Source organism: Anopheles aquasalis, chromosome 2 (assembly GCF_943734665.1).
Source record: "Anopheles aquasalis chromosome 2, idAnoAquaMG_Q_19, whole genome shotgun sequence".
Classification (NCBI taxonomy): Eukaryota; Metazoa; Arthropoda; class Insecta; order Diptera; family Culicidae; genus Anopheles; species Anopheles aquasalis.
The window spans coordinates 25,649,491-25,673,134 of NC_064877.1; the positions used below are offsets into that span (position 1 = coordinate 25,649,491).

The 23,644-nt window shown below is 50.5% G+C and overlaps 1 protein-coding gene across 12 annotated transcripts in view; it reads left to right on the forward strand.

Moving 5' to 3' along the window:
* LOC126572641 (RNA-binding protein Pasilla) overlaps positions 1-23,644 on the forward strand; it is an 88,475-nt gene that overhangs the window by 22,381 nt on the left and 42,450 nt on the right. For 5 of the 12 annotated variants that reach the window (XM_050232123.1, XM_050232111.1, XM_050232112.1 and 2 more), the window contains exon 1: positions 21,695-22,924. The exons of the other annotated variants lie outside the window; for them this stretch is intronic. In XM_050232123.1, coding sequence (XP_050088080.1) covers positions 22,126-22,924 — 799 coding nt within the window. In that variant the 5' untranslated portion in view covers positions 21,695-22,125. Of the gene's footprint in view, positions 1-21,694; positions 22,925-23,644 lie in introns of those variants that run through there. 12 annotated transcript variants of the gene reach the window in all.

Here is a 23,644-nt window from a genome sequence, read left to right on the forward strand (position 1 = left end):
GTGCCAGCTGCTCGGCGAAAATGTGCTGACAGCAATCCCCCAGGAGTCAAGCGAAGAGAAAAAGAGGATAGAAGAGCTGTTCCCTCGTCGTTCTGTGTGCTGCTCCCCCTTGTTTTTTTTTTGCCACTTCACCGCGATGATAGACGCACGTTCGGCGACCCTGATAACGCTTGTAACGCTCGAACGCAAACTCTGAAGTATGTGGCCGATGGATGGATCGAACGGTTAGTTGGATCGTTCGCATTCCCGCAGCATTCCTGCCGCAGAGAAGCATCGCAACATAAAACCATGACCACCATCATGATGGCGGTAAGCACCAGAGGATGAGCATGATGCTGCTGTCTGTTGTCTTGTTAAGTCGCCCACTCCGGTTACTCTCGACACATGATGATGGCGCGGCCAGAGGAAGAGCTTACCACACATACGATAATGGTGTGCTGCTGCAATCTGGATCTGGAAACGAGGAAGAAGTCGTTCAATGGTGGCGCGATTGGGTGAGAAACGGTGCCGGGCCAAGTGTATTATTGATGTGTGTTCTCTCTTTCCGGAGCAGCTTAGGCGAAGGCGGAAGTACTTCCCTGTGATGTGTTGTTCCTGTCCTTCTAAGTCGAGTCAAGATCGTCGATATGTTACGGCGTCGCGTAAGTGAGCTCACCATGGATACACAGGGTGTGTGGTGGATTGGATTGTCACGAGAACAATCCACTTCCACTGACATAACCAGCAAGTAGTTAGCAAAGCAGAGTGTGGCTGCTGCTGCTGGTGCTGGTAGGTTTATCGGATGAAAGAACCTCTTAGTGTAGTAGCTGCCGCACATAATGTGGAATTTTATGCTGGCGCACCAAAATGTGTGCGGGCACCAGGGAGGGAAAAGGGCCCCCCGGCTTTTGGAGCGAGATCTGGAAAATGTTTCATTTTCCCAAGCCCCAAGCAATCGTCTTTTCAATGAGAACGGGAGTTGACTTTTGGGTAGAAGTTGAAAATATGTAAATTCTGTCGGAGGGTTATAATTAAAACTCGACACGCAAAGCATAAGAATATGATGAACTCTCCACCGCGTCCACCCATCGCTCCATGCGATCGGTACGGGCTGCCAACGGGCCGGGACTCACTCCTCCTTCATCCAAACTCCATCACCAAAGCTCTATACCCCCGGATTGGTCACTAGGAAAGTTATCAGCAGTGCGTAGCGTAACGGAGAGCAGTTCCGGCTAGACGAGGAATGGTTTTTTGGCGATAAGATTATGCTCTGGCGGCTGATGGCGCCCTCTGACTGCTCCCTGTTACTGTTGTAAGTTCTCTTCTTACCACACAGAATGGTCACGCGTCGCCGTCATGTGTGGTTCATAAAACTCGCTGGGCGGAGCATTTCTGTGGTCCAACGAAACTGCTGCTGGTGCTGCTTTGGCTGCTACTGCCGCTGGATTCGGCTCCGAAATATGCCGATTTGTCGACTATCTCGCGTGCGATAAGGAAAACTGGGCGACGGTGGCAACGAAGGAAGGATGATGGTGCATTCTCTCATTCTCTTTTATTTTTGGTGCGGAGTTTAAGCTGATAAGAACGAATGTTTGTGCCAACAATCGTTGTTGGTGAACGTTTGCTGGACCCCGAAATGTCGGCAGAAGAAGAGGGAGCGAGGGAGCGAGGGCCAATTGGAGGACTCCAAGGCGATGGACCCGCGGATCTGGCTTTGGCTTTAACACACACCGAATGCGATAGGCCACTCGCGCGCACTTTTCAAACACATCGATACAACACACTGTGATTGTGTGACGATAATGTGCAGTTCACACTTTCTAGTGTTCCAGTTCCACCTCCGTCGCGTCGATGCGCCACCCCGGGAATGATTTGGCTACCCCCGGGCACGGTGCTGATGATAAGGAGGGGTGGTTGCCATCGGTGGTATATTTTTGTATCGGAGTGTAAGTGCTACACAAATAACCGCATTCAACAGTCGTTGACATAATCCAACTGGGTGGCTGATAAGACGAACAGCGAGAGCTCCCATTCTTCCCTGGCCATGCTTCCCTGTCTCTGTTTCATGCTTCTTTTTCGTTTAAAACACGCAAGGGAATCATTTTTTTGGGGGGAGGCGACCAAGCGACGTCGTTATGATCTGGAGTTTCGCCTGGAGTCTTTTTGGGGGGGAGCGATAATGGCACTGCAGCTGACAAAACATCGCGGGCCTTTGCATCTGTCCTTATGCTTTGATGTTGCTCAGATTAAGCGAAGATCAGCTAGCACAGTTACCAACTGTTTGGATGTCGTTCTAGCAGAGGAAACATCTTTTGATGGACAAGCGCTTCCACAATTAATATTTCTGGCCATCTCTAATCGATTTTATCTTGGTCTTGATCTGTATCTGGATTTGTATTGCGTTAAAGAAAGTGACTTATGCTTCCTCTGGGACTCGAAATCCATTTAAATGATTCCATTTACCGCAACACTCCGTCGTTGAGTTGAAAAATCGAAGTTGAACACGCGTTCTCATCGCGTATGCTCGTTAGGTAATGACGCCAGCATGGCTCAGCTCTTTTTTCTTGCGTTTTGTTTGTCACATTTGTGGAAAAGGTAACTCCTTCTCCATCGTCGATCCTACAGGGCTTCTCTAGGAAACCCCCCGGAAAACAAGGACAAACCGACGACGGGAACAAAGAAATTACAATCCTTTTGGTCTGGCATCTTACCAACGCTCGATGGGAGCGGCCTAGGCCTCAAGAATCCTGAAGTTTCTAGCGGACCGAACCAGGAGTGGTTGGTGTGTTACGTCGATTTTATGTTCAAGTCCACCATCCCATCCCAGTGTTGTCCCTTTTGTGTTTTTTTTTCTTGCGTCGCTGGCAACGTGTTCGCTATCTGTCTCTCTCGCTCTCTCCCTTCTTTCCTTTTTCCCTTTTCCCACCGCAAGCCCTTGGCCCGGAGGCGCCTGCCCGGTCGTCGTAATTAGAATCCAATAAACGACGGGCCCACGACATGCGGCCCTCGGATTTCGCACAACACACCCACCCCGCACCACACCGCACCGCGCCCGTGGTTCGATCGCTTTTCGATCGATTGGCTTCTTTGAGACACTGGGTGGGGTGATTTGCGAAAAAGGGATGCAAAAAAACCGGGGACAAGGACACAGGAGGGAACCGCGCACCATTTACGGTGCAGGATATGGCCACCTTGCTTCTTCACGTCTGCAGCGACGTGAACGACGACAACGACGAGAGGAATATGGTTCGGTTAATGAGAATTTTGAATGAATTTTAATTAGCCCACCATTTCACCCACGGCTTGGTCCCCCTTTCCCGATCCACTTTTGCTCCGGATGTATGTGTCCTAGAGGTTGGGTTGGTGTGTTTGTTGTGGGAGGCTTTTGCTGCTGCAGGGCCACGAACCACCATTGGACAGCGGGAAGGGAAGGACACGGCACATCGCGATGGTGGTAGCATCGTTTTCATCTCGCGATTGCCAACTAATTAGAATGCGGCTGCCGAAGGGATGCTATCTAAAGCGACAGGCGATGCTCGAGATGTCATTGTGCTGGTTGCGACGGAGAGGAGGGGTACGCATATATGATGTGTGTGGGTGGAAATGGAAAAAGAGGACACAGAATGATTCACAATGCGGGTGCAGCGTGGCAGTTGGGTGCTGCACCTTTGACGCAGCATGAATTTATTGCTTTTTGGTGCACTTTTTGTAGCAGCACGAAATGTCTGTAAACAGCAAATTTGTAAGCTGCAATCCTAGTGGTTAAGCTTGCATTAATTATTATGATGCACAATAATATACGTTTTGGATATTTTTTCTTGTTAAAATCATCGACTTTTGGAGGTATAAAGCTTCATTATCTGCTTGCTATGAACTTGTTTGATAACTTTCGATGGAAAAAACTTAAATTGAGGTTAATCCTTTTAAGCGAATTTGTTGTTTTAGGGTTTAAAGCTATATTAAACTGTATTTATTACCTTAGTTTAGACATTCGCCCTATGGATGTCCTATTAATCAAGCAACATTTGTTATGATCTCATCAACAATATTCTTCATTATGAGCTATCGATTGAATTTTAACGCTTACAAGATTTGACTTACTAATTGATTACGAGCTTATCGTTTATGTTTACTATCAGTATTTCAGCCCGAGAATTAGCGATCTGTCCAATCAAAAAAGAATAGATCCTGCGTTGATTTTATCTTGCATGCCGAACAAACGGGTGTTTTGCTTAATCCGGACAAGCATGATAAGCATCGCGGTTGGTTGCGGAGACAGATTTATGCAAAGCATTTTAATGCTAACTCGCGACCACAGTTTAAACCACAGCCACACGCCATTTTAATCGATCCGCGTCACTCCATTTGAAGCTTCATCTTTCTTCCGTCCGCCCGCCCCTCAGCTGGTCGTAAATTCGTCTGTTTTGCGTGCTTTCTTGGGCACGCACGCATCGTACCACGCGTCAGCACCGCAACGGCATTCAATCGCGATGCGGCACCACCGGGTATGTGTGTTTGGACACCCGGCACACGGCACCATAAATGCTGGCTGGCTGGCTGGCTGGCTGGTCCCCTATAAATGGCGAATCTCAATCAATGCGCTGCGGCACAATGATGGCCCTTCCTTCGTGATTCACTTTCAATCGTGGGCTTCCCATTGCCATGACACGACGCCAGAGAACCATTTAGCCTCCTACACACGCGTGGGATTATGACTTCTCCACCGCACAAACCACACGGCAGCAGCAGCAGCAGCAGCACAAGCAGCAGCGTGTACGGTCGTATGGTGCACTCGCTGCCATCTGCCATTTAAATCGATCAAAGCTCTCGCTGCTGCTGCTGCTTCTTGCTCCGTGGGTGTGAAGAAGAAACTTTTAAGTTGAAGAGACATAATCCTTCGAGTTATCAACTCCGCCTTCCGATAAGTTGTTGGCAGTTGACTTTGGGCGAAGATTATCGAAAAAAAAACCTCCGAAAGAACTGCCGATCCTCTTGCTGCTCGTCGCTTGGATCGCGTCGGGGGGAAAACAGATGTACTACTAGCACCTCGGTCTCGGCCAGCACTCGGAAGGAGGTAGTCGTGTTAGGAGGCAGCTCCATTCTTGGGCGCCCACGAATATGCTAAATGCGCGTGCCAGACCGGTTCTCTCTGCTTCTCCTCCTACTATGGGATCTGTTCCGGTATGTAGCCCGTACTCTTCCCACCTTGCTGCTGCGCTGCTGGTCTCTGCTGCTGATGCTGCTGAGAGTTTGCATCATCACCAGCCATCAGCCAGTTGACAGTCATCATCATCAGGTCCAGTCAGGTCGAATCTTTCCACTTTTTGACCAGCCAGCAGCCTGCCTGTGTGCGGCCGCAACCTCCTGCTGTCGACGGAATGTCCACACTTACCTTGAGATCATTCCGTTCCGTAAATATTGTTTTTTTTTCTTTCTTGTTTTATTTATTTTTGTCATTTTCGTGCTTCTGCGCGATCGTCACTGACAACGCAGTCGTCGTCGTCGTCGTCGTCGTTGTCGTTGCTGTCGTTGTTGTTGTAGTCGTTCGCGGGTTTGTTTGGGCTCATGATGTTTTTAAAGCGTGTGTTCTTTGACTTTTTCGGGGGGGAGTCGAGTGGAGTATTCAGTCAAAACTGGTTATGTGCCCGGGGAATCTGCGGCACTTCACCTCTTCGGTTCGGTTGGCATTTGCGGAGAGCGACCGGTGATCCCATCGATTGCTCACGCTCACGGGTATTTAGCACCTGACGGAGAGAAGGCTTACGCCTTCCTTGAGTTCGGTCTTTGCAAGTTGAATGAGGCACTCGCAGCAGTAGCCACAAGGCTATCAAGGTGGCAGTGAGGCAGGAGGAGGAGGAGGAGGTACGATCCTTTAGCGAGGGTTTTATGGCTGTTCCGTGTCGTTCGCTGTCAGGATTGCTGGGAGTTGCGTGGTGAGGCGGTGTTTTTTATTTATGTTTCCGTTTGTAAATTCATTTATGTTTACCGCCGCTTCCTGTTCCGCGGTTCGCTGCTAATACGTAATAGTGTGATTTGTGGGTCTTTAAAGTAGTTGGCCAGGGCCTAAAAAGGAGTTTTCGTTTTACTAGGATTAATCTACGTGGAACGTTAGCAGTTTACGAAGCAGATGTCTATCGCTACAGTGATGAAGCTACAAGCAACCTGCGTGACTAAGATCCTCAAGAATTTTGAAATTGTTTCCTCAGAATTTTTTGGACGAAAAAGTCCCTCTGCCTCGAATAGCACGCTTTCTGTGTCTTCAACGGTCTTTTGCAGCTGATGGTAACATGATTTATTTACTCAAATACAAAACTCTGGAAACTACAGACGATACTCCTGGGATTTCTTGCGTCCCTCGCTTGCTCACTCTCATAAATGATGTGACCATGATTCATCGTTCTGGCGGCGGTTGCCTTGAGCGTCGGTTTTATGTTCTGCGAATCGCCATCGATTATGAGCGCGCAAATCGACGCAAATGATGCGGCAACAATTTGCGCCAGGCAGTAGCAGTAGCAGCAGTAGCAGAGTATTTATGGTGCGGTCTCTCGAAACGTGTACGATTGTTGGGAGCGCGCACCGGGCATCATAACCTCCTCACCACTGCTGCTGCAGCGCGGTAACATATGCAAGACACACATACGCAGTTTGCAGCGTACCGCATCGCATCGGCCCGTCGCCCGTTTATGTCGCTTATGCTGGGGTGACCTAGTTATACCCTTCAAATCGAAGGTGCCCCGATTTGTTGCTTCAAAGTAGTAGTAGTAACATGTAGCGCAGCACTCTAACGCCACGCCGCCGCATACCTTTGCTGCCCACAGAGAGGGCAAGGAAGCAGAACAGAGTGCGCACGGTCTGGCGACCCATTCAAGGGTCTATTGGTTTTCATCTCACATCGAACCTCTGGTCCGTCAGGTGCGAGCGCGTCATCAATCGACTGATGGCGGTGTATGTGTGCGTTTAAATTTAGTGTTACCGGGCCATTACTTGATCAGCGAGAAGCGAGAACGAGGTTTACTACTAATGACCCACATAGTCCCCCGAGTGGGTTGGATCTCTACCTGGGTGGATAGCGAGCGAGAACCCTTACAGCACAAGGCACTGCGTGTGTGGCTGTGAGAGAAAGAGAGAGCGCATGACAAACGTCATTGGTAGCGTTTCTCATTGGCAGGTTCCACATAACGTCACTAAGGTGCCCTCCAAAGACCCCTGGGCACACCAGCAGGTTCCCCCGTTTTTTTTTTGGGATCGCATACCATTACATAAAAAGAGTCAGCTCTCGGTCTTAAGATCTGCACGTCGTTTGCGCTAAGCCACCGACCAGCCAGCCAGCCAGCCAGCCAGTGCCAAGGTGTGTATTCGAGCGCGATCCACCGCATACGCAACCCTAAATGCCCTCCGCAAACTCCCGGGAAAGAGCAGAACGGACGGAGCGAGTGTGTTTGTGTTTGTATTTGTGCGCTTTTTTGTGACTGTTGTGTGATGCGCCCCCTGATCTCTCGCTCGGTCGGTCGGTCGCTCGGTCTCTCGCTCTCCAGTCCAGCTGTCAAACCACGTGGACCCCACAAAACCAAAACCAAAGAGATTTCACTCCCGGGGGCACTCGCGAGAGCACGAACATCAACAATCGTTGCTGGTCAGGAGAAGCCAACAAACAACAATCGACTCCGTAAAGCAATAGGGAGTGCCATTGAGAGAGAGAGAGTCGGAGAGTGAGATATAAAGAGAGAGAGAGAGAGAGAGAGAGTGGAACGGTGCGGTAGAAATCGTCAGCCAACCTTGAGCTACTATCCTCGCGCACTGCTGCACAGCCGCATTCGATTCGCCGGACCACTCGCTGGGCTCCAGCTGATACCATCGACCGACCGCCAGGGGGGTAGTAGCGACGTGGGGGTGGTGGAAAAGCTTCCGAAGGTGACTCGCACAATAGAGAGCGACAGGGAGAGCGAGAGCGCGGAGTACATCAGAAGTCACAATTGAGAGAGAGAGAGAGAGAGAGAGAGAGAGAGAGAGAGAGAGAGAGAGCAGCATATAGAACCACTGCCGGCTCTTGTTCGACCCAACGGGGGATGAGGGTGAAAGAGAGGAGATGGAGGCGCCATACTGCGTCAAGTTGACGGTTGCGCAACGCCTTTGCAAACCCGCAGCCCTGCTGCTGCCGAATCGAGCGCGCCCGGGAACAACCCGGTCACTCACGACGCCAACTTCGGAGAACAACCCCCAACACCTTCGGCCAGTGTGTCAGGACAGAAGAAATGTCACTTTCCGGGGACAACGACGACGCTTTGAAGGGGGGTGGTGTGAGTTACCAAGGCCGCGAAGCGTGACGCGATGACGATCGCCGTTGGACAATCCCGGGGGTGGCTGTGGCACTCAAATCCACGCTCGTTCGGTTCGGTCGCTCGAAAGAATGGTGTGTGTGGTCGTCGTCGTCACCAGCAGGCACCAGTTTTTGAGAGTTTGAGCGCGGAGTGGACACAACACACCAGCACCAGAGGGGGGGGGGGGGGGGGGGTTTCGGGATTCTCTTCTATTGCGTACCGCGCGCACCAGGCAGGCCAGGGCCAGTAGCAGCAAACCTGCCTCACTCACATTCACTTGATCGTGTCGTTCGCGTCGTCGTCGTCGTCGTCACTACCATTGTCGTCACCATTCCACACGCACTTCTAGTGTGTCCCATGTAGGCGGCCGGGCGCGCATCACTCACCACACACGGGGTCTCTCTCTCACTCTCCTTGCTCCCTTCTTCTTCGCCATCATCATCCCCTCGTCAATTCGTGTCCGCGCAATCCGCGTCTCGCATTCCGGTTTCGGTGTTCCGAGTGACAGACAGAACCAACCGTCAGCCAGCCAGCCAGCTAGCCAGCGAGCCATCCCCGGGATCAACCCCAAAGAATCTTCCCCTACGTTCCATCCACCCCATAGTTTCATCCCTTATCGCTCTCTCTTCCTCTCGCTCTTGGTGTGTTCCGGATTCCGGCTGATCAGTAAGTGGTGTGTCAATGGTCAAAACAAAAGAGGCGTTAGTTCCAGAACGAGCGTAACTGTGATCGATTGGTGGTAATTCGTGTGGGGATGACAATGTGTTTCTCTGCGTGTGTAAATGTGTGTGCGCGTGTCCGTCGCTGGGAGTGCTTTGGCTCATCTGCCTGCCGCAGTAGACCGTTTTCGCTGAATGGTGACAGCGACATAACCACCCAGACACAACAGAAGGCGTTACGTTATTGACCTACCCCCCAGCCTATTCGGCCTCTTCTTGGCATTCCCATCCCTCTCTCTCTTTCTCTCACATTCACTCTCCTTTTTCTCTCTCTCTCTCTCCCCAAAAACCGAAACCCGTTCCGGACCTTGTTCCGTTTTGCTCTTTTTGTCGCACTTTTCGTGTCGCACTCTCCTCGGTGACTTCCACAATCCTCTTCGGTCTCTCGTGTCTGTGTTTGTGTGCGATTGATCCACTCTCGTGGTGGCAAGGGATTCGGGGGCCGCATTCTCGATGGTAGGAACCACACATAACCGACCCAACCAACTGACCGACCTGACTGAGGGCCGGAGAACATCAAAACATTAGGGGCTCACATTAGGTTGTCACCTGAGCCGCATACTGCTGGTGTTCTGCGCTGTGGTTAGCGTTGGTGGCGATATCCCAAGATCTCTGGTTTGCCGCAACACAAGGACAGGGGCACTTCCGGTCCGGCAGAGTTGTAACTTCACTGGAAAAGTCAAAGTTTTCGGGCCTGGAACTCTACCGCCGCAGTGGAGTGTAGTGGCGTGCACTGCCGCAACATTCCACGGTGACACGGTCGGTCGGTTGTGCCTTTGGTTGGCCGTGTGTACTCGTGCGCCTCCATTAGCCTGCACACACACCCACACCCACACACACACAAGCGCGCGCGCATACCCGCTCCACAAAACTCACGAAATCCTGATCGATCGAACTCCAAGGACGACCGAGTATTTTTTTTTTTGTGCGTCCATGTGTTCGTGTTTGTGAGCCAAAAACCCAGCACGATGGTGCGCTAGTGTGACGTAAGAAAGAGATAGCTCGCGCTCAAGTGACAGCGAATCGATCCCTCGAATGTCGAATGTCGACAATGCTGATGACGCTGTAACAACAACCTAGCGACAACGGTGTCTGTGCGCTCTTCTTTCTTCACAGGGCAACATCACACAGTTTCGGAGAGTGCCACCACCAACTTTAAACCCGTACATAATGCAATCATTGTGATAATAGTGTAGAAACAGTCACGATCACGCGATCTTATCTCTCATAGTAGCGATCGCCATCGGTATAAGCAAATACCTTGCCTTTCGTGTCTGTTTCGGTGTGCTGGTGGTGTGTACTTGCGTTCATTGTGTTCCGGGAACACGAAACAACCGTTTGTCGTCGTCGGTACCTTCCAGAACCAAAATCGATCTAACCGACTCCCCTCCAACGGGGTGTACACGGCGGAACAGGCATCCCCATACACCTGGCTGCGCTTCTTCAGCCCCATCAGCAGCCGCCTCATCATCACCAGCGGCCGACACACTGGAGTCCTTCCTAGTCAACGGCGGTGGTAGCCAACGTAAGCAGACATAAACACACGAACAGACACACGCACTCACACATAAATACATACACGTTGTTCGAGGAAATTTCTTTCGGTTTTCGCTTTCCATTTTATGATTGCTCTCTCTCTGCATCCCTCGATTTGTTGTCGCATTTATTCGAAAGGGGGGCCCGCGTTTCAAGAAGTAAAGACCAACAAGGGATCACGATTTGAAGCCTTTCTGTGGACCATTCCGATCGTACCGCTAGTCCTTATTCGTTGATTTTCGATTGATTTTATTGTTTCCCAATTTTTCTCTACTCTTCTGAGCGACACACAGCGCTCAATCTTCGCTCATCGCGTTGCGTTGGCGCTAATCGAAGGAAAAATCCAGAAAGCCTCAATTTATGCTCGGATCGAAGGCGGGGAAGAGGAGATACCGATTAAACGCTTCCCAAATTGTGCCCCCCAAAAGCCTCTTACACAGACACACAGACACTAGCATACGCAGAAAGCTTGGTCTGGCACAGCAGCTGCTGTCAATATAGCGCACCCTCGTCCTTGTCCCCCCTCTGTGCCACCCCGCGAATGAGTATCGCAGCAAAGCGCGGATCAAACGAGCCCTGGGCTGTGAGCAGCGGCACTGCCGGTGCTGCGTTTGTGTGTGCGCGTGTGTATGTGTGAAGAGAATGCAGTGACACTCTCGGACGGTGTGGAGCTAGGCAAACCCGATGGCAAAACACAAAAATATGCCAGCGTGTCCTCTGGGCGCGCGCTAGCTCTCGAAATGGTTCCCCGGGGGTAGTTTTAATCCTGGTGGGCACTCATGGAGGCGCATTATCCCGCATTCTTTTCGTGGTCACTCGTCCATTTCTGCTCCCGGGTGCTCTGCTAATAAATCCACTGGGTTGTGAGTGGCGTCTCCCTCCTTCGGTGGAGCTGAGTGGCATTTGGCGCACGTGGCGGTTCTGTTTCGCTGTAGCAAAAGAGTGAGAGAGAACTCCTTTCGGCGAGAGTGTATTAGTGCTGTGACCTAGCACCCGAGCAACGGCAAGGACTTCAAAAGAGGATGTCCTGATTTCACCTCGTGCGCGCTGCACTCTCTTTTTCGCTCTCACTTCTCTCTCTCTCACTCCCTCTGTCTCTCTCTCCCATCCAACTGCGGCAAAAGTGTTGCATGAGATGATGGCTCGAAACGTCCACGGTCCGCACGGCTCGCGTTCATCAGCTGTTTTGCGGCAAATCACGGTACAGCGCCCACCACCACACTCTCACGTGGTGTGGGTGCTCCGATTTCCGGCACTCACGAGTTGGCGACTTGTTAAATCGGAACTGGAGCAGCAGCAGCAACGCGACCGAGCGAGCGAGCATTGGATACGATCGAAAGGAAATCGAATGGAAAACAACCGCTCCCCTAACCCAACAGCTAGGCCGCCCTTATCCGCGGTGTGCTCGACGAGGTCATCGCTGTCATTGTGGTGCCCTAGATAGGACACCGATTGCCGTTGACCCAAACTCCTCACCCCCCCCCCCCCCCCCCCCCTTTGCTGTTGCGACTGTCGCCATCCCCACCTTCCACCTTCGATTCTCGGGAAGTTGCATTCTAGAGAGACCGAGGAGTGAGAGAGACAGAGAGAGGAGATACTGGTGTTCTTCCATTGATGTAACGCCCGCAGTGCGCGATTGCGGGATTCTTTGATGTGATGTAATGTGTTGAAAGGCGACCGGGGCTTCTGTCTCGCTGCTACGGAGTAGGATGACTGTTCGATGCTGCAAACGTGGCACCCTTTTGTGTGTTTTTTTAAATTGTTTGCCTGCTATCTGCAGTTCATCTACACAACGCTTTTCACGCGAGGTGCGATACCTCCAGCTGTCTTCATTTCCGTGTGGTCAAGGTGTAGGGCTGTTCACAGTATCTTAGTAGGTTTTTGGTTTTATTTCTATTCTTTTTTTTTGTTACAGAACTGCTATTATTATTCTTTAAATATTATCGCGGGGTTATTCACATTACTACATATTCAAAGTTTGTTTGCATCAATTGAATGTAAATATTGGCACACCAATTATTAACAATGTTTCACCGTTATTGAATGTTTGTTGCTATCTTTTGATCTAATGTAAACATTAGGCTTATACTTATGTAGGTTGTCCGCTTAGTGCGAAGAGAATTCGTAATTTGATAACTACTTGCCATCTGCCGTGGAGATGATGATTAAGCTTTGCGAGGTTCATTTAAATCCGTTTTGATTGTGCATGATTGTAAAATTCTATTTTGATGAAAGTGGACTCTCTCTCTCGTCGCCATTATTCTGTTTTGCCCTATGACACGTCGTCTCTGTCCCACCACCCAAACACAACCCCCTGATAAGTAACATGTTATGTACGTTCTGTCTCGGAGCAGCCGTGTGAAAGCGGTGACCCACTAGCTGATAACAACGTCGTGCGTGTTCTGTATGTGAGCCTCGCTTGTTTGTTGTTGAAATGTTACGCTCGCTGTGTTAAATGTTGAATGGAGCCCATGGCCCAGCCCTGCAGTGTGCCAAAGGAGCGAGTGGCCACCGAATTGGCGTACTTCATAACGGGCGAACTTTCCTATATTCAACGCGATGTACGCGCGACAGGCGGCTGATAAGCAACGAAATGCTAGTCCGATTGGTTGGGGAGTGGTTTTGCACAAACCTCCTCCTCCTCCTTCTCCTCCTTCTGCCATTTATGCTTGATAGACACATACAGGGGCGGGCGTATAAAAAGCCATAAATGCTGGCAAAAAGTGTTCGGCAATTGAATGGACCCCCGGTATTCTTATCGGCGTTGCGTGTTACGCTTGATAAATTAATCTACCCGTCGTTTATGTTTATGCTTTCTGGAGTATGGGTCGTACGAAATGCGATTGCAAAAGCGCTTCCACGATTGGTCTCACGGTGGCGGACTCATAAACAGCCCCCGAAGCGCTACCATTCTTTGACGATTAGGCAGGACGGGTTTCGCCTCCCAACTCGCATGGCGCATTGTTTCCCTGTCGGTGGTGTGATACCTTGGCTTGGCCAACTTCCGCTTTCGTTTCGTTCGATGTCTTCTGCACTGCTGCACCACACAAGATCCAAGTTTTGCAACTCAACTCAACCCTGTCTTGGCCATTCTTTCGATCAATCAACCTTTGCGCGCACTGACGGTTCTCGGTTGGTGCGCAGAGAATGGCGCTTAGATGCGAGGCAAGATGAAAACCCAGCCGCGGATCATCCGAGATCATTCGTCTGCTGCTGCTGCTGCTGCTGCTCTCGCTAAACACAATCGCTTATGGAGGGAGTGTTGCGGATTGCCGACGAGACGAGAAGAACATACACGTTCGCTTGTCCGTTCAGTCAACTGCCACTGCCTTCTGCCACTTGGTTTCTGCTGCATGTCTCTCGAGTGCAACCAGTTCCTCCGATTGCTCAATGGAATGTCATCCAAGGCGGTCTCGTGGTGCGCTGGATTGCTACTGCTGCAGCGGTGAGCGATTGTTATGTGATGGTCTGGCATGGTGAGGGTCACCTAGCCCCCAGAACTATGCGCAAATCGGACGAGGAACACCTAGAAGGAGGTTGCATGTAAGGCAGCCACACAACGCTGCTGTTGTTCACCTTCGGAAGTGAATCGAAATTGCGTCCATCGCCGTATGTGTCTGTGTGCTTGCTGCACTGTTGCCACATCGTCGTAGTCACTGTTCGTGATTCTAGTGACCATATAAGCGATGGAAGAATGGGAGTTGCAACTGGGCCCAGTGCACAGTCAATGCATTTAACGCCAAAAATGTTCAAAAAAACCCAGGGACGCTCTTGCTCTCGCTCTCTCTCTTGCGACTCATAAATAATGTTGACACCCTAATCAGCATAAACGTAAGCACATGCACGTGGAGCATATATTTTAATTTGTGCAACAATGAGCGAAACTATTGAAAGCGATTTTTTGTCGATGTGGAGAGCCGATCCTTCGATTGGAAGAAACCATGGACCGTCACCGCACAAGTACGTTGGCCACGCGACGTGTCAAACGCTTCGAGTGAGTGTGATCGTGCGTGAAGAAGACTCAAGCGAGTGTGGGCGGGCGCGCGCTCGTGGCGGATACACGACGGATAGCGTTTTGGCTTTGGGACGGAGAGAGAGATTGGCTGGTGCGGGGTGAATGCTTAAACGTCTAAACGCCAATACGTTGGCCAATTAGTTACCCCGTAAATTGCCAATGGCACGATCGATCGATCGAGCGTGCGCACACGAAGGAGGAGTTCATTAGTGTGTGCTCCAGAGTTTTAGCCATCGCAGCTCCACATCTGTTCCTCCTCTCGCCCTCGCCGCCCACTTCTCACACGCTCAGAGTCGTCACGCCTTCCTCGCTGCGATGATGCTGATGATTGTGTAAACAATTCGCTCTATAAAGACGACCGCACCACATCATCGCACACAAGCCAAGTGTCGCTAGAAGTTGTTCTGCTTCGAGAAGAAGAACCCAGAGTTTGGTCCGCGTTGTGACGTGACGACTGATACCACAGCGCGTTAGTTTGTTCCTCCAGCGTTCATCCCCCTTTACCACCAGCTCAATCAAGGGGTTTCTTCTTCGGGGCCAATGACAAACACACATACGCACGCACGCACGCACGCACGCACACACGCCACGTACGCATATTTGATAACCTCTCTCCTCCTGTGATAGGCAATGGGGAGAGACGATCGATGATGCTTCTGCTGCTCGATCGTTTCGAGCCCGACACTCGAGCTCGAATTCGGTTTGTCATCGGTGTCGGGGTTCGCCGCCATCCTGCTGCTCTTCTGTTTCCCTCTTATCACCAACCCTTATCAACGAATGGTGTGTGGTGGATTGGTAATCGATCGGTTCTTCGCTGCTGGTTGCTGTACAGCTCTTTAGACCGCGCTTTGGTTAATCATCTAGCCCCTGCTTAATCCCTTCCGCCGCGCGGCACACAGGTCCTGCTCCTGATTTCCTTCCTGGAGTGATAAAGCGCGCGCGCCTGTGTCTGTGTGACACTTGGTGGTGACGCGGGCTTGCCGACGATAACGGGTTGGTAAAAACCCGAACCACCGACCACGAGAAACGGTCCAGTGCTGTGGGCCTTTGGGAAGCCTCCTGCTGCTTCTCGCTCTACTCTTGGTCTCCATCTTTCTCTCTCTCTCTTTCGTTCCAACTCCAATGTCGGCGTTCTGTGTGTTTGCGATCGGGTATATAGAGATGGCGGATAGTGTGCCCGGTCCACCCCTCGGGAGGAAGCGAGAGCGAGAACGCCAAAAGGGGGAGGTTTGCGCCACTAGAGTGCGGCGCGCACACGAAGCGAGCCCGAGGCCGGACTGGACCGGCAACCGAACACCACCACCGCATACACCACACCGACGACGATGACGACGACGACGATGCTGCTGCTGCTGTTGGTGGTGCTGCTGCCGCTGATGATGAGAGAGGGCGTCCACAGCGAGGGTCCCCCGATTGTCAGTTTCAGTCCAATATCGGTCGTGAATAGAAATAGACAAAAAGAGCGTTTCGCCGAACAGCGCCGCCACGACCGTCGTCCGTGTCCGCGCTTTGGCCCCGCTTCGCATCCTCCATCATTGATCCTTTTTGAGTTGCTCGTGCGCGCGTACGTGTGTTGGTTTGTGCGTTTGTAGTGTGTTCTATTTTACTTCTTTATCCTGTCAAACGTGGCGTGGTTGTTGTTGACACTTGGCGGTGGTTAGTAGACAACGAAACGCCATCTTCCGATTACTATTAGAACGTCCACTAGGACGCACGCACATTGATGCGCGGAGTGCGCACCACGTTTCGGGATTCTACTTCTGGGGAGAGCTTTTTGGTGCTAGCTTGTGTCCCCTGGACGACATCGTGCCATCGTCGCGCCGTTCTGGGACTGCCAACGTCAACAAGTGTCAAAGTGGCTTGTTGTTGGTGGTGTTGTGTCTACTAAGTAGCTCACTCGAGAGCGCGCACGATCGCTTTCTCACTCTCCCTGCTTTGGTCATTGTTACTCTTCCCGTTGTGCTCACTCTGTGGGTGACACTTTATGGATTGTTTATTTGTTTAGTGTATACAAGTGTGTTGCTTCGTGTGTATCCGTGAGTTTTGTGTCGTTTGTAGTAACCAAAGTGCGTTACGATCGTAGCGTTACGCACTGGGTTAGTTGCCTCGCCTCAGTACTAACGCTGCTCGCTGCTGCTTCTGTTTGAATCTCCGTTTAGCCTCCGGCGTGCTCGAGCGATTTCCTTCACTTTGCTGGAGACTTCGTGTACGTTAGCGGGCAAGCAAGTCTATACTGTCGTTCCTGGAAGCGATCTCAAGTGTGGAAAAGTGCAATGCGAACATTCACTTGGCATTCCACTCCCCCCGAGCGTAGTGATATCCTTTAGAGCTTTGCTTTTTAGTTTCGTTTGAACGTTTGTGATCGTGTTGTGAGTGGAGAGCAGCAACAGCAGCTTACAGTCTACCGTTGTACAGTGAATGAAACGTCATAATTCCGCCATTTTCCTGTCGCATTAACGCAAAAGAGAGAGAAAGAATGGATTCGCAGCTTCTGGCATATTTTCTGCAAAGTGAGTCCCGCGCAACCTGCTATTCTCATCCAAATCACATCATCGTTACATACACTATCGATTGAACACATTTCGTACCAGCTCTATTAATCCTGCCGCTCATCGCTACTCTAGTATCATCATGGCGTTTTGGTGACAAACAACTCCGACAGAAGCGGAGTTGGAATTTCGAACAAAACAAAAAGTGCCACGACGCGCGGCCGCAGCGCGCGCGCTTCTCGTCTACAGACCCTGGTCTGGCCTTGGTGTGGCCACATATCAGCAGCAGTAGCAGCTCCGTCATTCATACTCCGCGTGCGCCTCCCCAGCGCACGGTGGCGGCATTTGTTGCTCCCCTAATGTTGTCATTGTGGGTCGCGAGATGATAAGCTGAGAAAGAGAGAGACAGAGAGGGTGAGAGAGTGAGGTGGTGGCGGCGGAAGCAATGATGGTGTGTAGTGCCCGCAGTGTAGAGAACAACATCTGTGCGTGTGGTGTGTATGGCACCATCATAAAGTACACTTGCTGCGTGGCTTCTTTCGTACGTTCGGTGGCGCGTTTCGGTTGTTGTTTGCACAGCGGCACATGTGTGCCGATTGATGAAACTGATCAACAGCATGTCGCTGTCTTTCCCGGGAGTCGTCATTCTCTGGAGTTCTTTAGGGATGCATCGATTCTTTCAAATGTTGTGACCAACACCGTCAACTCTCTTTAAAAGCACTAACCTGCCTGCCTCCAGTAATGATGATAATTTGTGAAATCATACCCAAGCATCAACACACGACCACGAAACGGGTGTTTTGTGGTTGTATGAAGCGTGAAATACGGAGCTCACTTCCTGTGAGCGGCGCTCGCATCGCGTTTTAGGGAGATTCTGCTTTCGAGGCACAAATTTAACAGCAAACCGATCGGGGGGAAGAAGCATCAGCATAATGCCGTGGCGCACCCATGTGCTTAGCTTCTTCTGTCGCCCGCTTTGAACCGTGTTTCCGTTGGATATGGCTCGGAAGGGAACAAGTGGTTTCCAGCAGCGTTTGCGCTCCCTCCTGCTTCTCGTTTTTTTTTTATTCTTTTAGAAATTCGGAGCGTTTAGCTCTTTCTTTTTAGATTTCTTTTTGGCTAGTAAGCTCGGATTCTGCTAAAGAGCGCTCCTCTTTGGCAGAGAATTAGAAATTTGGAAAAATCCAAAAAACTCTTCCACTTCCACTAATGCGTTTATAACGGGGAATCCAAATTAAAAAAAATGGCTAGCCGAGGGTCCCTCTCGTTGTTCGATTTGGTTGTTTTAGCTGGAGCGCCTTATGAAAAAATCCATAAACTTCCCTCTGTCGCGCATTTCGCTGACAAACAGCCGAACCAGTTCTTCTCCAACTCCAACTTCAACCAAATTGTGTTTGTGTGCCTGTTCCCAATTCTTTGGTCAGCCACATATGGTTAAATCGTGGTGTGTGACAATCGGCCACAGAGCGATCCTCCATCGCGATCCACCACCACCACTTTCGCTCTAATCGGTTGCCCCCGCTTCTATCCCTCTCCGGGGGGGGGGGGGGGGGGGGGGACCATGACACCCCCTTTCTCGTTGTCTCCACTTTCGTCGATCGGTCACACGATCGTAGCACCAACCGGTCCGCGTTCATCATCATACGCCACACCAAGACCACCACGACCACGACGACGGCGACGCATCTTCACTTCACTTTGGCCACTTTGGCTGGCGTTGGTTAGCATAAGCTTGGTCTCGCGCCCGCGCTATCCGCTGGACGTGCGTGTATATGTGTGCGTCGCGACGATTCGATTCGATCCACGGAGCAGATGTGCCGAAATGCAAACGCACTTCTCTGCAGCCGCAACAGCAGCAGCAGCGGCAGTGGGCCGGTTCTTTACATTTGAATATTTAAATATTCAAACATCTTCTGGCCACCACCTTCCACCCACCGCAGCGTAGCGCAAGCCAAGCAACGCGTCTTCGGGTTTTATGCTGTGAATTAGTTTCTTTTCTTCTTCTTTCTGTTATTCCTCGCTCTGTTCCCTTTTTCTGCTGCTCTTTCACTCTTTATTTTCGTCGAATAAACGATCGAATCGCGCGCTTTTGTTGCTGTAAGAGGTGGTGAGGGGTAGAATGATCGCTCGCTCGAAGCTTTAATGGTTTAGCGGGGTTGGCACTCCTGATGAAGTTAGTTAGTATCGTGGAGACAAATATGATACAATCGGGGGGGAAATCGAACAAATATGAATGTTTGCCAGAGGAGGAACCGAACCCCGGGGTCCCGGCGACAGCAGAAAGCGATTAAAACCATAATCGGGCCTTTAAATGGGTCTCGGGGAAACCAAACTACCACCACCACCGTGTTGGATGAATCGATCGCTGTATGGTCCTCTTGAGCATAAAACGCGACGTTATCGCCGAGAGTTTTTTTTTTGGGCCGTCCTCTTACCAGCGCGCGTTATCGACAAAATGTTTTTTTTTTTCGGGAATAGGACACGATGATGATTAGTGTGGTTGATGTCGTCGTCGTCGTCGTCGCATTTGGGTGTGCGTGTTCTCCGTGCTGCGCTACATAAAATGAATCTTTTCGAGTCCACTCGTCCAGTACGGCGCAACATAATAACATAATAGAGGGCCTGGAATTATGTTTCGTTCGAGACTTTTTCATTTTTGTTTTCAAAACACAATAAACAAACAAAAAAACTTTGAAACATCAGTGAAGCAAGCAAACCACGTAACACACAACATATCCATCCTCCCTTGACCGCAACAAGAACTCAACCCACCCCACTCCTCACCCTCTCCCCTATTGTGTCAATGGCCGTAATCCACCAGCGAGACTTGTTTCGTTGTTTCTGCAATAAAATGTATAATCGTTTCCTCCCACCACTTGCTTGTTCGCTTTGTCAGCAGCGCTGGCGAAAGGGGAAGCATAGCTGCATAACGCGTTGATCACGTTTAGAAGGTTTACTCTTGCCTGATTTCTATCCTCTTCACTCTCTTTGCTTCGCTCTCTCCACGCAAACTCACACACTATGAGCAGCGATCCCCCGGGAAGATAATAAAATTTGGCAGATAAAACTTGTCGACAGAACTGAAGGAAAGGAAAGAAGAAGAAGGAAAGAAGATGCTCCTCCACACTCGCCGTTAACACAACCGAATCGGCTAATGAAGATGAAAACCAAATTTGCATTCTATGCTCTCTGCTTCCCTCCCAACGACCAGTGGAATGGTTGGTGGTTTTGGGGCAGGATTTCGGAATGTTTCGGAATCGCGCGGGAAGCGAGAAACATCCTCCTCGCTTCTACGCGTGCCATCCAGTGTGCTCCACTTTGGCGATGTCTCTTCGTTCTCTAACGGCGATAAGCAACTCGAAGCCCCACGGTGGGAAACGGGTTTGATGTCGCTCGCTCGACGCCCGGTCAACTGTGTTGGCAGATATCGATGGGGCTCGATCGTTCGTTTAATAATCGGAATGCAAATGCGTCGAATGCAGGGAGGGATTGACACCAGGTCGTACGCCACCGTGGTTCACCTTGAGCTTCTTCTCTTGCGGCCGTCCGAGAAGAGAAGCCTCTCTTAATGTGGCCGTTTGTCGAAGCTTGCTCTTGTTGCACAACGTTGCATCAAAAACAGATATGCTTTCGGATGACATCACGCGCTTATGTTGAAACAAGTGGAGACTATGTAAAGCTCACATGCGCTCTCGTGTTCCCTAACTCTGGGTTCACATTTTATTGAAGTTCGAAAAAGTGGTTTTCACCCGGTGCACCCGTACTCCCCCCAATGAATCTTGTAGCTAATCACGTGCCCACAATCCATAAATCATCGACCGTTGGGGGAAATGATTGGAATCGATGTCTCTGTCCCACCGCAATCTCACTCTCTTCCCGCTTCACCCTAGCGCCAAGACCGCAAGGGGACAATAAAGTTTTGCCTTTCAATCCACTGCCACGAAACATAATCCCTTTTCTCGCAAGATTTATGTTCGGCATTTTATGGGCGCTTTGTTTCGCTTTCGGCCTTCGGGGGGGTGGGTTTATGCCAGCTGAATCGCAATTTTGGGTCTTTTTTTTTGGTTCTTTGGGGATCGAACATCACTTTTTTCTTTTTAATTTATAGCATATTCCTAGTGTGTGTGTGTCTATCATTATTATGCTTCGCGAGTGAGAGAGAGAGAGAGAAAGCATAGGATAGCAGAGTGATTTGCATGCTCGATCGACCAACGATCCCCAGAGCGCTCTTCGTGTCATTTCGTTAAGTTTAAGCGAGTTAAATCTCTCTCTCTCTCTCTCACTGGCATCATACTCGCATCAAACTCCTGTACAGTCACACACGAGGACACACACCAAACCAAATCACAAATCATTAACATATAAGCTGCAAAAATTTCCGCCTGCGCGCGATCAGCTGCTACAAGCGAATCCACCATCCACCAACCATCCACCGCTTACGGACGCATATTTAACAGCTTCCCTCCCCCCCCCGCAAAAAACATTCAATCCTCTCTGTTTTGCTCCTTGTGGCATTTTGTTGACGGGGGACACAAAGCGCGTGGCCATGCCGAGAACGCACAGAAGAGAGGGGGTTGTGGTAGTGGATAATGCGCTCCATTTATTACCCCTTCTACACAGCCCTTCCGATACCTTGCGCAACATGAGTCGGTTCGAGTGACGTGAAGGCGGGAACTGTTCTATGTTCCTCCGAGTTCCAATACCCTCACACTCCGCTGGAGAAGGAGATCGCCAAGCCAGGCAAGGCCGTCCGATTGATCCGCAAAAGCGAAAGCGAGCAAGCACGGGCTCTGGCGTGTTGGAAAAAGGTTCGAGCACGAGTTGAAGAAGGAAAGCGAGAAAGTTCAGAAGAAAAAACCCTAATCATTGCCACACACACCACCGACCGATAGCCAACCGTTAATTCCGTTCGTGGAAAATAATCGCACACCGCGCAAATCATACCAGCTGCGTACCCAAACACCTAGCGTGTGCGACAGGGTGGTTAGTGGTTTATTGTTCAATTTTCCGCACCACAGCACCGACAAAGTGCGCCCAAAAAAAACGGTGCAAGCCGATCGCGGTCACAAATGCTGAGCAGCAGCAGCAGCAGCAACAGCAGCAACAGTAGTAGCAACAGTAGTAGCACCGGTCAGCAGCACGATCCGGCAGGAAACGCTTCACCAGTTGAAATGGCCGCAACTACGACCCAGCAACAGCAGCAGGAGCAGGAGCACCAGCACCACGACAACAGTTACTTTACTTTCGACGATCTCAGCTCAGCATTGGCCGACGAGGACCGACGGAACAATGGCATCGGCGTTAGTGGTTGCGATGATGCCAGTAACAATGGTGGTACCCATCATCATCATCATCATCAGCATCATCAGCATCATCTACTGCATCAAGAACAGCAGAGCGATCCACAGCTGCATGTGGTACATCATAATCAACCACATCACCACCACCACCACCAGCAGCACTCACAGCTCAACGGCAGCAGCTCGACGAGCTCCGGCAGCAGCACTAGCAGCAGTCTGCTCAGCAATGGCGCTGACAGCTTGATGGCTCGTCTGACGCAACTGAATCGACCACCGAACGGTGAAATCACTTCCGGCGTTGCTACTCCGCACCATCGGCCATTGCAACATGCTGTGATGGTATCGACGAGCGCGCACGTGCAGCATAAAGTCCGATTCGAACAGCAGCATCAGCAGCAGTCTGACAGCTTTGCACAATCCACTCACCAGCAGCAGCAGCAGCAGCAGCTACAACAATCTGTTTCCTTTTCTCAACAACGACCACAACAACAGCATCATCAGCATCTTCATATGCAGCAAATGCAGCGACTGCAGGCGGCGGCGGCCACACAGCAGAAATCCGGTTTCGGTGAGTTTTCACTCTTCCAAAACCACCCACCCAACAGCAAAATAAAAAAAAAACTGTGTCAATCAGCAGCCCACACGTGCGCTATCTTCTATCTATTTACCTCCTCGCTCTTGCTCTCTCTCTCTCTCTCTATTTCTCTATCGCGCCAATACACACAAACACCCTGTCACTGTCTGCCTCTAAATGCCATCATCATCGAGAGCTGACGAATCGAAAGCTTAAATAGAGAAAAAAAAGAAGAATAAAAAAGCGAAAAAAGCAGAAACAAGAAGGAAAAACAGACGACAATGCTTTTTATATGTACAGAGGAGCTGTCAAACAGGAGAGAGAGAGAGGTGTCAAAAAGAAAGGGAAAATGAAAATGAAATCAAAAGCATCCGCGGAAATCCATTTTCTGCTTACTCGCTCTCTCCCTTTCGCACAAACATCCTTTCTCAGTATGCTGACAGTGAAGTGGCCAAGCAGGTAGTGTACACCAAGGTGTAGCACTGTGGCAGCGAATCAGACACAGATACACACTCTCGCGCTTCGCTGATTACTGACTGCAATGTCAAAAATTAAATCATCAACATACCGACACCACCACCATCAACAGCATCAGTTCCTCGAACCAACCACTCACCGCATACAACGCATCTGCATGTAAATGTGTCATCAATATCACCACCAATCTGCATCCGTCAGTGTGCAGCATATGCAAGACAAGAAGAAGACAGAAGA